Source organism: Eucalyptus grandis, chromosome 1, assembly GCF_016545825.1.
Source record: "Eucalyptus grandis isolate ANBG69807.140 chromosome 1, ASM1654582v1, whole genome shotgun sequence".
NCBI classification, from domain to species: Eukaryota; Viridiplantae; Streptophyta; class Magnoliopsida; order Myrtales; family Myrtaceae; genus Eucalyptus; species Eucalyptus grandis.
The window spans coordinates 28,205,075-28,215,978 of record NC_052612.1 but is presented as its reverse complement, the minus strand read 5'-3'; the positions used below and the strand labels follow the sequence as shown (position 1 = coordinate 28,215,978).

General features: G+C 40.4%; 1 protein-coding gene across 1 annotated transcript; it reads right to left on the bottom strand.

Annotated features, from left to right (window-relative positions):
• Positions 1–831: 831 nt before the first annotated feature.
• On the bottom strand, positions 832–2,324 carry LOC120296318. Its single transcript, XM_039318153.1, has 2 exons — positions 1,976–2,324; positions 832–1,199 (listed from the first exon to the last, which is right to left on the bottom strand). The coding sequence occupies exons 1-2, from the start codon at positions 2,322–2,324 to the stop codon at positions 832–834; spliced, it is 717 nt and encodes a 238-aa protein (XP_039174087.1).
• Between the last annotated feature and the right edge of the window lie 8,580 nt (positions 2,325–10,904).

Sequence of the window (10,904 nt, the reverse complement as noted above, 5' to 3'; positions counted from 1 at the left end):
TTCTCCACACAAATAATGTCTCCAAATCTTTAGAGCGAAAATAATCGCTACGAGTTCTAAGTCGTGCGTCGGGTAATTCAGCTCATGAGGTCTCAACTGATGGGATGCGTATGCAACAATTCTGCTATGTTGCATTAGCACACATCACAGTCCTCTGAACAACGCATTATTGTAAATCTCGTATTCTCCAGGACCAGATGGTATGGTCAGCACATGTGCGGTAGTCAGCTTCTGCTTAAGCTCTTGAAAACTACACTCGCACTTGTCAGTCCACACGAACTTCTCTTCCTTCTTCAGTAGTCGAGTCAATGGTGACGCTAACGCTGAAAATCCTTCCATGAACCTTCTATAGTAACCTACCAAACCCAAAAAGCTTCTGATCTCTATCATTGTCGTCGATCTTGGCTAGTTGATAACAATTTCGATCTTGGTCGGGTCCACGGAGATTCCTTCGCCTGAAATCATGTGACCTAGGAACGCAACACGAGTCAACCAAAACTCGCATTTCCTAAACTTAGTGTACAATTCATGATTCCTCGGTGTCTGAAGTACCATTCTCAAATGCCTTTCATGCTTCTCTGGACTTCTCAAGTACACTAGGATATTGTCGATAAACATGATCATAAACTGGTCCAGATACTCTTTGAACACTTGGTTCATCAGATATATAAAAGCAGCTGGGGTGTTCATCAAACCGAATGGCGTTACAGTAAACTCATAATGGCCGTATCGAGTACAAAACGCTAACTTCGGTATGTCCTCCTTTCTGATCCTCAGCTGATGATATCCCGTCCTCAATTCGATCTTAGAGAATATCAACGCTCCTTGCAGCTAGTCAAACAAGTCATCGATCCTTGGCAAGGAATACTTGTTCTTGATCGTCACCTGATTAAGCTGACGATAGTCGATACACAGAGGCAATGAACCATCTTTCTTCTTCACGAATAGAACTGGTGCTCTCCAAGGTGACGCACTATGACATATGAATCCCTTATCCAATAACTCTTGCATTTGCACATTTAATTCTTTTAACTTAGACAACGCCATCCGGTAACGAGCCTTAGAGATTGTTTCTGTTCTGAGTGCTAACTCGATCACGAACTCTATCTCTCTCTCTGGCGGCAGGCCTAGCAGTTCTTTTGGAAACACGTTTGGAAGCTCCTGAACTATTATGATATCTTCAATCTTTAGCTCCTCAACTGTCATATCCACAACAGTCGCTAGGCAACGTTGACAACCCCCATCTAACAAACAGGTTGCCTCAAGCGACGAGATTAAGGAAATCGAGGGTCCTCTTTGACTCTCAATAAAATCTCTCTCTCTCTCTCTCTCTCTCTCTCTCTCTCTAACGGGTTAAACTAAATCGTTTTACGATAGCAGTTCATCTTAACTCATTGCTTGGTGAGTCAGTCCATGTCAATTATCACATCAAAATCATACATGGCTAGGACTATCAAATCTAACCACCCCTCTCGCTCACTAATCACTAACTTGCAACCAAGACAACCCACCGTAGCTAACACCTTATCTTTTAACAGTGTAGATATGCTAACCACTGACTCCAACGACTCAAGAATCAATCCTACCAACTTAACAAACTGTTCAGCTATAAATGAATGAGTCGCACCAGTATCAAATAAAGCATAAGCAGCGTGGTCGTTCAAAAAAACAATACTTGTAACCACATCAGGCGCGTCCTTAGCCTGTCCTCTCGTGATAGCATACGTCCTTCCCTAAGTTAGAGGTCTGTTCAGTCCACCCTATTGTGCAATCTGCGGCGCAAATCCCCTATTCTAACCCAATGGTGGCGACAGCGGTAATTGCTATAGTCCCCTCGGCTTTTTGGGACAGTCTCTAGCCAGGTGACCCTGTTAGCCACACTCGAAGCAAGTACCCATCCTTAAATGGCACGGGGCTGATCCATGTCGCCTTCCACAAAAGCAACACGCGTCATTCTAACTCGGCGCTGACTTGCCTACTCCACCCTTCCTGTTGGGTAGGACATGGTACCTTCCTCCAATCATGGGCTTCTTCCTAAATCGATTGCCGTCTCTATTTGGACTGAACCTTGAACCAGACATAGCAGTCTGTTCACTCAGGTTTCTCTCTATTAGCTGGGCTCGACCATAAACCTCACTGTAATCCTTTAGGTCAAATGACACCAGGGGATTCCTTAGTTCTGGTCGGAGGCCATTCCTGAACCTCCGAGCTTTATCTTTAGGGTCTTTTACCAGTCTTGGAGCGTACTGAGACAGCTCAACAAATTTAGCTTCATACTGATCCACGGTTAGCATCCCTTGACAGACGCTCTGGAATTCCTTCATCTTCTGCTCTCAGGTGCTACCAGAAAAATACTTGCCATTAAAGACTTCGAGGAAGGCGTTCCACACCAAAACTACACCTTCTGGGAAAACCATGTCTCTAGTGGCTCTCCACCAAGTATTCGTGTTACCCTGCAGCTAATATATTGCTAGGACAACCTTCTCCTCTTCAGTGCACATTAGCAGTGCAAAGGCTTTCTCCAAGTCTTGAATCCAGAGCGATGCAGCTTTGGGATCTCTTGCGCCAATGAACCTCGGCGGGTTCAACTTCAAGAACTGCTCAACGAGCTTATGCATAAGCCTATCTCTCTCAACAACCACGTTTCTAGATGGAATTTCGGCAAGTGCAGTAGTGGTTGCGGCCTCAGCAGCGGCGACAATGGTAGCAGTAGGGGTTAGCTGTAGCGGCAGCGATAGTCGTGGCGGCTTGGTTCTGGGCCTGTTGCCCCATCAAAGCTCCTAGCGTGTTAAATACCTGCATGATCCCTTCGATCCTGGGATTACCAGGGGCTGCTACCCCAGCACCAACTGGAGGCGGTGCTACTCCACTAGCGCTAGCTTGAGCCGGCGCTCTACCACAACCCCCTCAGGTACTGACCCTAGTCGGCGTTGTACCCTAAGTAATAGGTCCGATGGTTCTCTTCTTAGGAGTCCTCTGCTCTTGATCACTCATTACGCAAGTTCTTTACAAAAACCTGCTTTCTAATTCCACACAGAATTAGAAGCTGAGCAATCCCCACAAAACAATTTACCAATCAGTTATGAATCAAATGCATCGGCATAAAATAAAGGTCATTCCTACTAACTATCTCATAACCTATTGCACCTTATCACTCCAACTATCGACCAGCTCTGATACCACTCCAAGTGGGGATGTCATGCCTCGATCCTCGAGCACGTGCCCATCCCTCGGTGGTAGATAAAATTGCGACGTCCTAGGATGCGTCGCCGACCCTTTAATTTTAATGCACATGCAGAAGCGAAACAATACCCTTGATAACAATCAACACGGGATAGAAAAGCATGAAACATATTCACAACCAAAACATTTTTTTGAACACCCCAGTTTATATACAACACTAGTCTATAGACAAAAGTCTACTCAAACAGAAAAGCTTACAAGTCCTCTAGGCACTGGAATCCCCAACTAAAAACTCCGAGATCTCCTAGGGACTCGGGTTCAGCATTGCACCACCAGGAGGGTTAGCTGCACCCTCACCATAAGCGACGTTTATCACCGAAGCTAGGACCTCAAAATCCAGTAAGGGACCCACTCTATATCCATTGAGCCCGCGACGATACCACGCTTTAAATCGATGGGGTACCCTCTAAGGTAGGCCCACATCAACCTATACGGTGGTCACCACGTGTTCATAGACCTAAACTTCGCAGCCCCCAGGAATAGGGATATCGGTAACCTGCTTGGTAACTCTCCTGGGCTGACCAAAATGTTCTGGAGGAACAGCCATCTAAAGACCTGAAAAGATTGAGCCCACGATGAGGTGAGACAATGTCTTAGCAAATTCACCCCCTAAACTCTGACTAGGAAGAAAATATGCCTGAAGGCAGTCTATGCACACAAGGTAGAGGACTTACATTGCCTCAATTCCCTCTTGCACGTCAGTACAATTCATATACTCAATCAATTCAATTCGATCCATTCAATTGATTCGATTATTGCTCAAACAAGCATGAACTACTAACATACATCGGTCCACTGGCGTAGCCAAGGATTATTGCTCACACAAGCTAATATGATTATTGCTCACATAAGCTGACAAATCAATGCTCTCATAAACTAACAAATCATTGCTCTCACAAGCTGACAGATCAATGCTCTCACAAGTTGACAGATCATTGCTCACACAAGCTAACAAATCAATACTCTTACAAGCTGATAGATAATTGCTCACGCAAGCTGACAAATCATTGCTTACACAAGCTGACAAATCATTGCTCACACAAGCTGACAGATTATTGCTCACACAAGCTGACAGATCAATGCTCTCACAAGCTAACAAATCATTGCTCACACAAGCTGACAGATCAATGCTCTCACTAGCTGACAAATCATTGCTCACACAAGTTGACAAATTAATGCTCTCACAAGCTAACAAATCATTTTTGAACTAGAAAAATTGATATTCACACTTTTAAAATCTCATGATTTGATATAGTCCTTAAAACCATTTTCAGTGTCAAAACCTGACACTTGGTATTTTTCTAATTAAATATCAAAATTTCACAATTACCACTCAATTTGCACAATTTAGCATTCAATTGCCCAAACTAAACACACCATTGTAATCAGCGTGAAATTTCGGTCACCGACTATCCCGGTATAATTTCTAGAAAATAATAAATAATTAAATAAATACCAAAAATAATTAAATAAATGCAATTAAATACCAAAAATACCAACTTAGGCCGGAAATGCTAAATTAACCACCTTAACGGGCCTAGAAAATTCTGAACCGATCTAGATAAATAGCACAACTTATCTAGTCCTTAATTAATTAAATCTAACCACCTAACATGCACAATTGAATAATTCAATCACTAATCCATGCTAACTAACCACCTAATCCCTAATTAGCCTAAACTAATCACCCCTAAGCATCATTAACTTCCTAAGCAGAGTTTAGCAAATAAACTCACCGGTTTTGCGATGCGATGAGTCCACGGCGACGGTGACATGGAGACAGGCAACAACCAAGCGCATGTCGACACCAACCAAGGCTCGGAAGAGACCTAAAATGGGCCTCGAAGTCCAAGGACCCTTGCTAGCTTCAACTTCTGCTCTTGGGTCAAGGGAGCTGGAACGGGCGGTTGGTTCGGTTAGAAATGGTGAGGACGGGCGGACGAGGCTACTGTGGGCAATGATGGGCAACAACGGCTACTGGACAGTGACAGTGAGGCTTTGATGGTGACCAGGGGCTCAGGGGATGGCAGTTGGGAGTGAAACAAGTGGGACACGATCAAGCAGCTCCGGGCGGGTGAGTGGCTAGCGAAAGACGGTCTGACAGCTTTGGGTGGGTTGGTGACGGCAGGGGGGTACTCTCTAGTTTCTCTTTGGAATTTCTTAGCTTCCTAGACTCTCAACAATGGTTAAAGTAGCCCACTTGAAGAAGAAGAAGCCAGCTACGCCTTGGAGGGTCCCAAAATGCCTAAATATCCCCTTAGTTGATCATTGCTTGGCCCCCACTTGTTTAGCCCTATCCTCAGCCAATTTTGCAGCACAAACTTTCCCCTAAAAGCTTCATTTGATGCCTCAAATGTTGCACACCCCTTGGCCTATGAATTTTGGACCCAATCCCCTCAAATTGAATAAATTCCCCTCCAATTGAGCTAAATTTGATGTCCATAAATCCAGCTAAGGTGCCATCATCCAAATCAACATTTTTCTTTATCAATTTGTCCAACTGGAATCCCAAAAATGCTACCAAAAATGGCCCTCTGATTTTCCCGGTCCAAAACGGCCCTACTTTGAATTTTCGCCAAAAATCCTGGTTTGCAGAAAAATCTTTGGAGGATGAGTCAACAGTCCTAAAATGAATCGTGACATGACAGAACTTTTAATTTATGAAATCGGATTTAAATTCGTGGTTAATTTCAACCGGGCATGATTTTAGCGTGACCTAACCCATCGGGTAGCTTTTAGGAATTTTTAGTGCAATTGATTCATAATCGATTATTTTCGAGCCACATTGTACATCTTCGACTCATTGGAAACTCTCGGTTGTCTTGGAAATCTCGAGATTTCAAATATGGACACAGGGTACAAAAATGACAGAAAAATCAGTTTAGTACCGTTCAACAGAAATTTTGTAATGAGGTGGAATCACCCACACACTAATCACATATCTCTGTTGAATTGACCTATCTCTGGTCTCTGATCGATTTTGACAGTGCCATAATGACCCTTGCAGATTAGCACGGTCGAGTAGTTGATTCCTGGTTGAATTCTCAAGTCTGTTGCGTTTAGATTCCTTAATGGCTTCACCTGGTAGACTAGTTATCCCGTGAGTGATCAGTTAAGAGAAAAAAACTATAAGTGCGACGATGAAAAGCTCAACTTATTCAATCGAAAACAGAATCCGAAAATCAAAATGTCACATCTTCGGTGCATGTTAAGTGTGCAGTTCATCTCCAGTCACCATGACGATTTTGATGAACAAACTACAGATTTGATATCATTTATGTAGGTAGAGTAATGACAACATTTGCTAGGTGCTATTGTGGGCTATGGATTGAGTGTGATTTTGAGGGGATTTTGATGATATTTCTAGCTGAATTTAGCGGTTCACTTCATGTCATTTTGATATAATGAAATGCAGTTTTCCTTCAATAAATGGGCAAGCTTGCGTGGGGGCTTTAAGTTTGTTATAGATTCAAATGATGCCTCAAAACATCAATTAACTCTATCATGCATAACATGTGGGTTAACATTTAGACCTATCGGATGGTGGGTTTAGCTGAGTTTGATGGATCAAAAATAGGTCCGATCTAAATAAACCAATTTAATTGAATTGACCTATTTTTATGTAATATTATTTAGCAATCCATACCCAACTTGACCGATGTTCTTCTTCTACTTCTCATCATCTTGCATGTTTCTTTATCTCTATCTCTTCTTCACCGCCAAAGCCCCCCACAAACCTCTCTCCTCCCCATCACTAATGTCAAGGCCTATCAAATAGTTAGGTTGAATTGGGTTTGAGTGGTTAAGTGTGGATTAGGTGGGCAAACAAAGGGTTCAACCAAATTAATCCATACTACCTCATTTTGTGTGATACAACTTTAACAACGCATATTCGTTTAACTCAGACTCAATCCATATCCAACCCAGCTCAACCCAACCCATGTTCTTCTTCTACTAAATCATCATCATCTTGCATAGCTCTTCATCTTTGTCTCTTCATTACCACCAAAGCCCCCAACAAAACTCTTTCCTCCCCACCACTTATGTCAAGATTGACCAAATGGGAAGGGGGGGGAAGGGTTTGATTGGGTTAAAAATACGTCTCATCTAACTAAGCATTTTTTATATAATACAATTTTGGTGACTCATGTCTAACCCGACTTAGATTCAAACCATTCTCACCCCAACTCATGTTCTTCTTCTACTTCATCATCTCGCATTGCTCTTCATCTTTGTCTCTTCTTCACCTCCAAAGTGACCACAAAACTCTTTCGTCCTCATCACCAATGTCCACTATCACCAAACTCCTCTACCATTGCTCCACTATCAATGGCCTCCTCCTCGTCTAGGGCCTCACTAACTCGTCCTGCTCCTAGGTGACATTTTTTTTCCCTAAAGAATCATATGAACTTTAATTTCGTCCCTTTAATTGTTCATAAATGATGACACCTGACTTTAACCCATAAAATGAAACTATATACGCTCTTAGGTGCATTCTTGTTATCAAACAAGCTAGAGACATTATCCAAAAAGGGCAATACACCATAATTTCTCTTATTTATATATGTCTCGTATCTATATTGTTATTTGGTCAATTATTTTTCTTAGTAAAAATATGGTTTTTATCCGCACAATTTTCTAGTGGGGTAACCAAACAAATGAAGGCCACATCGATAACATTGTTAAACTGAATTGGAATTTAAAGAGGTGGTATTCCACGACATCACTAGTGTCAAAACAAAGATTTCATGTTCAATAGTAAAGCAACTTCATCAAGCTAGTGTCTATTAATAGTTTTGCCACCTTCACCAAATAATTTGTAGGAGCAACAAAAATCCTCTAGATCTAGTCTCAGCACCAATTGAAATAAAAAGTTTTTAAGTCATGAGTATGATCCATTATCTCAATAAATATCCTAACCAAAATCTCATTCGAATCTTACTTGACTCTAAGCAGTCGAATTGAATTAGAATCGTTGATTATGATGTTTTGGTTTGGTTTAGATACATACTGAATCCGATTTTCTTTTTCTCATTTGTGAACTTCGTAGTACATCAATATGCTTTTAGTGTACTTGCCCGTTTAAGATGCGTCAGTTCTTCGCCTTACAATTATTAGTATTTTGTTCATTCATGATTATTAACAATGATTACAAGTATATGTCATATTGCTTAATATGATTGTAATTTTTTCTATGAGACCAATCCACCACGTGATGTGCATGGTCACTATTATTCGAAATCAGCAAGGTATGAGTGGATTGGTAAGCTCAGCCTGACAACAGCCGAATTTGCATCAGCTGACCCAAACATGAGGAGGCATTGTTTGGTGGGTTACAAGTGTGTATAGTTAAGACCCAAAGCCCATATGTAATTGGGCTCTATTACTCTAAAATCATGACAATCCGTTCTTCTAGAATTGCACAAGCTAGCAAGTCACTCCAAAACACGATGATGTTTAAAAAAGTAAAAGAGATGGCAAAAATTTACTCGATAAGAGAAATTTGCTCAATACACAAGATCAATATGTGATATTCATTTTCATGCAAAGTCTACTTTTAATCCAGTGAACATGGGGATGATATGGAGCGATTCCATGTTTTGCTTGACCTTTTGTTTTTTTGGTCGGATGTTGTGCTTTACTTCACTCAATGACCATGAGTTCACTCTTTAGTATACTATACGCATTAGCCCTTTGCTTCCACATAAAAAATGTACAAAAGGACTTTGAAGTGTTTAATATATTGAAGCAAGATATCATATCTCTCTTTTACTTTTACTTTACCTTCTCCTTCCCCTTTTCCTTTTGGAGATAAAGAATCACACATAAAAGTGCAAAACGAAGACAATTTGTAACTCTTTTTTCCTTTTGCTTTTCTTGGATAGACCATAAAACGTACAAATGAAAGATTCAAAGACGACATATAGTTTTAAATTGATGAAAGCGAGAATGCTTACTTGATGCCGTGGAAGATTAAACTGGTCATTATCGACAAGGCCATATGACTATATGTATGTAAATGTAAGACTAAGGATAATAATCCATCTTCATAGAAATTTTTTTGACCTTCTTATTTATCTAGACTTTTTTTTCCCTACAGGAAGACAGGCATATGCATTGTAATATCCCATAGTCCCATATCAAATGGTGAGAGACCCTGTTGAGTGATTCATAAGTAAACACCTACCCCAATAGACACTAGCTTGTGTGGGTACATAGAGTATTCCTTTTGAAGGCTTGGTCCACGTGGACAAGATCGGATCATTACAAATGAAATTAGAGCAACACCCCATCAATAGTTATGAGGTTTGTGGATGGACTAGACCCATAACCAATTCAATGATGGTGGAGAGTGACCATTGGGCCAAATGAGTTTGGACAAGATGTGATTCCTTGTAGGGTTGTAGGATGGCACATGGGCAAGAATGGACTAAACCACATATTGAGTAGGGGAAGTATCGCTTGCTAGTGTAAGCCAATACTAGTGAGTGTGGGATTTTGTAACATCCTCAATTTGGTATAAGGACATTGTGTCATAATTTTCATAAGATGCTCACTCGAGTGCTATAAATTTTTATTCAACTACTTAAGTGCCACATTAATTGAAAATAGTTTACTTAAGTGCCATTGGCAATTTATGTGGCCAAAAACCCGACATGGCATTACTTAAATATAAACTATGCAGCCTGACTTGTTAGCAAATGAAATCAACAAAATAGTGCAACGATGTCATTTGATCCATTTGTTTGCTCCAAATATCGAATTTGGGCTAAATCACAAATTTTCTTCAAGCCCTAACCCTAAACTTAGGATTTGGCAAAATTACAGTTGTTTTCAATGTTTCAAATGGCTCAAATTAGTCTTCTTCATTGTTTACAAAATAGGTAAACCAACTGACTTGGTAAAGTTGCAAGTGGCTGAGTGTTTAAACAAATGGGGCATATTTAATACCCAATAAGAGTCTGTTACATCACTTAGTATATTAACTTTATAGGTTGGTCTGGTATGCATAGCGTTTCTGATTGAAATATAGATAAGACATGACTTCTGTTAAAATTATAAACTTGACTTTCGTACGGTGAGCTTATTCCTCTTTATATGTTGGGTCTGTCTTAATCATCCTAGTCATCATTTTCATTGTCAAATTTGAGCTTGCAAGACCATTGAAAGAGATTAAAAAAGAGGTTAAAGTAGACATTAATAAGACGATTATTCGTCCATCTCAATAAAATAAACATGGCCAACAAAATTGCCCATTACAATAATCAGCCTCAAAACACTAATATTTAGCCCATTTCCAACTTAAACTGGCCCAGCCTGTTTTAGTCAAAGGTTGGTGATTTGGTCATGTTTTATTTTCTATTCAATTGATTTATTTGAAGTCACGAGCTTATATCAAGTTTTTAGAATAAATTAAGTTTCAATAAAAGCTAATATGAGCAAATACTAATATTGCGTTTTTTTGCTAATTCATGAAATAGAGAATCTAGATGTCCATGAATCGGGCTCCGCTCTGCACAACTGATGAAACTTTGCAAAGCACTTTCTAATGTGCGCTAATGTCGCCAATTGTTTCGAAAGGTAGTTGCGAAAAAGGTAAAAGTTTTTAAAAATTATATAAGTCAAATAATTATGTGATGACAATGGGGTCCTTAATGTTT

Coding starts and splice junctions, on each gene's coding strand:
- LOC120296318 (XM_039318153.1), bottom strand. CDS start 2,324: ATGAAGGAATTCCAGAGCGTCTGTCAAGGGATGCTAACCGTGGATCAG. Junction 1,200..1,975: donor CAACAGGAAGGGTGGAGTAG/GCAAGTCAGCGC, acceptor TGGATATGACAG/TTGAGGAGCTAAAGATTGAA.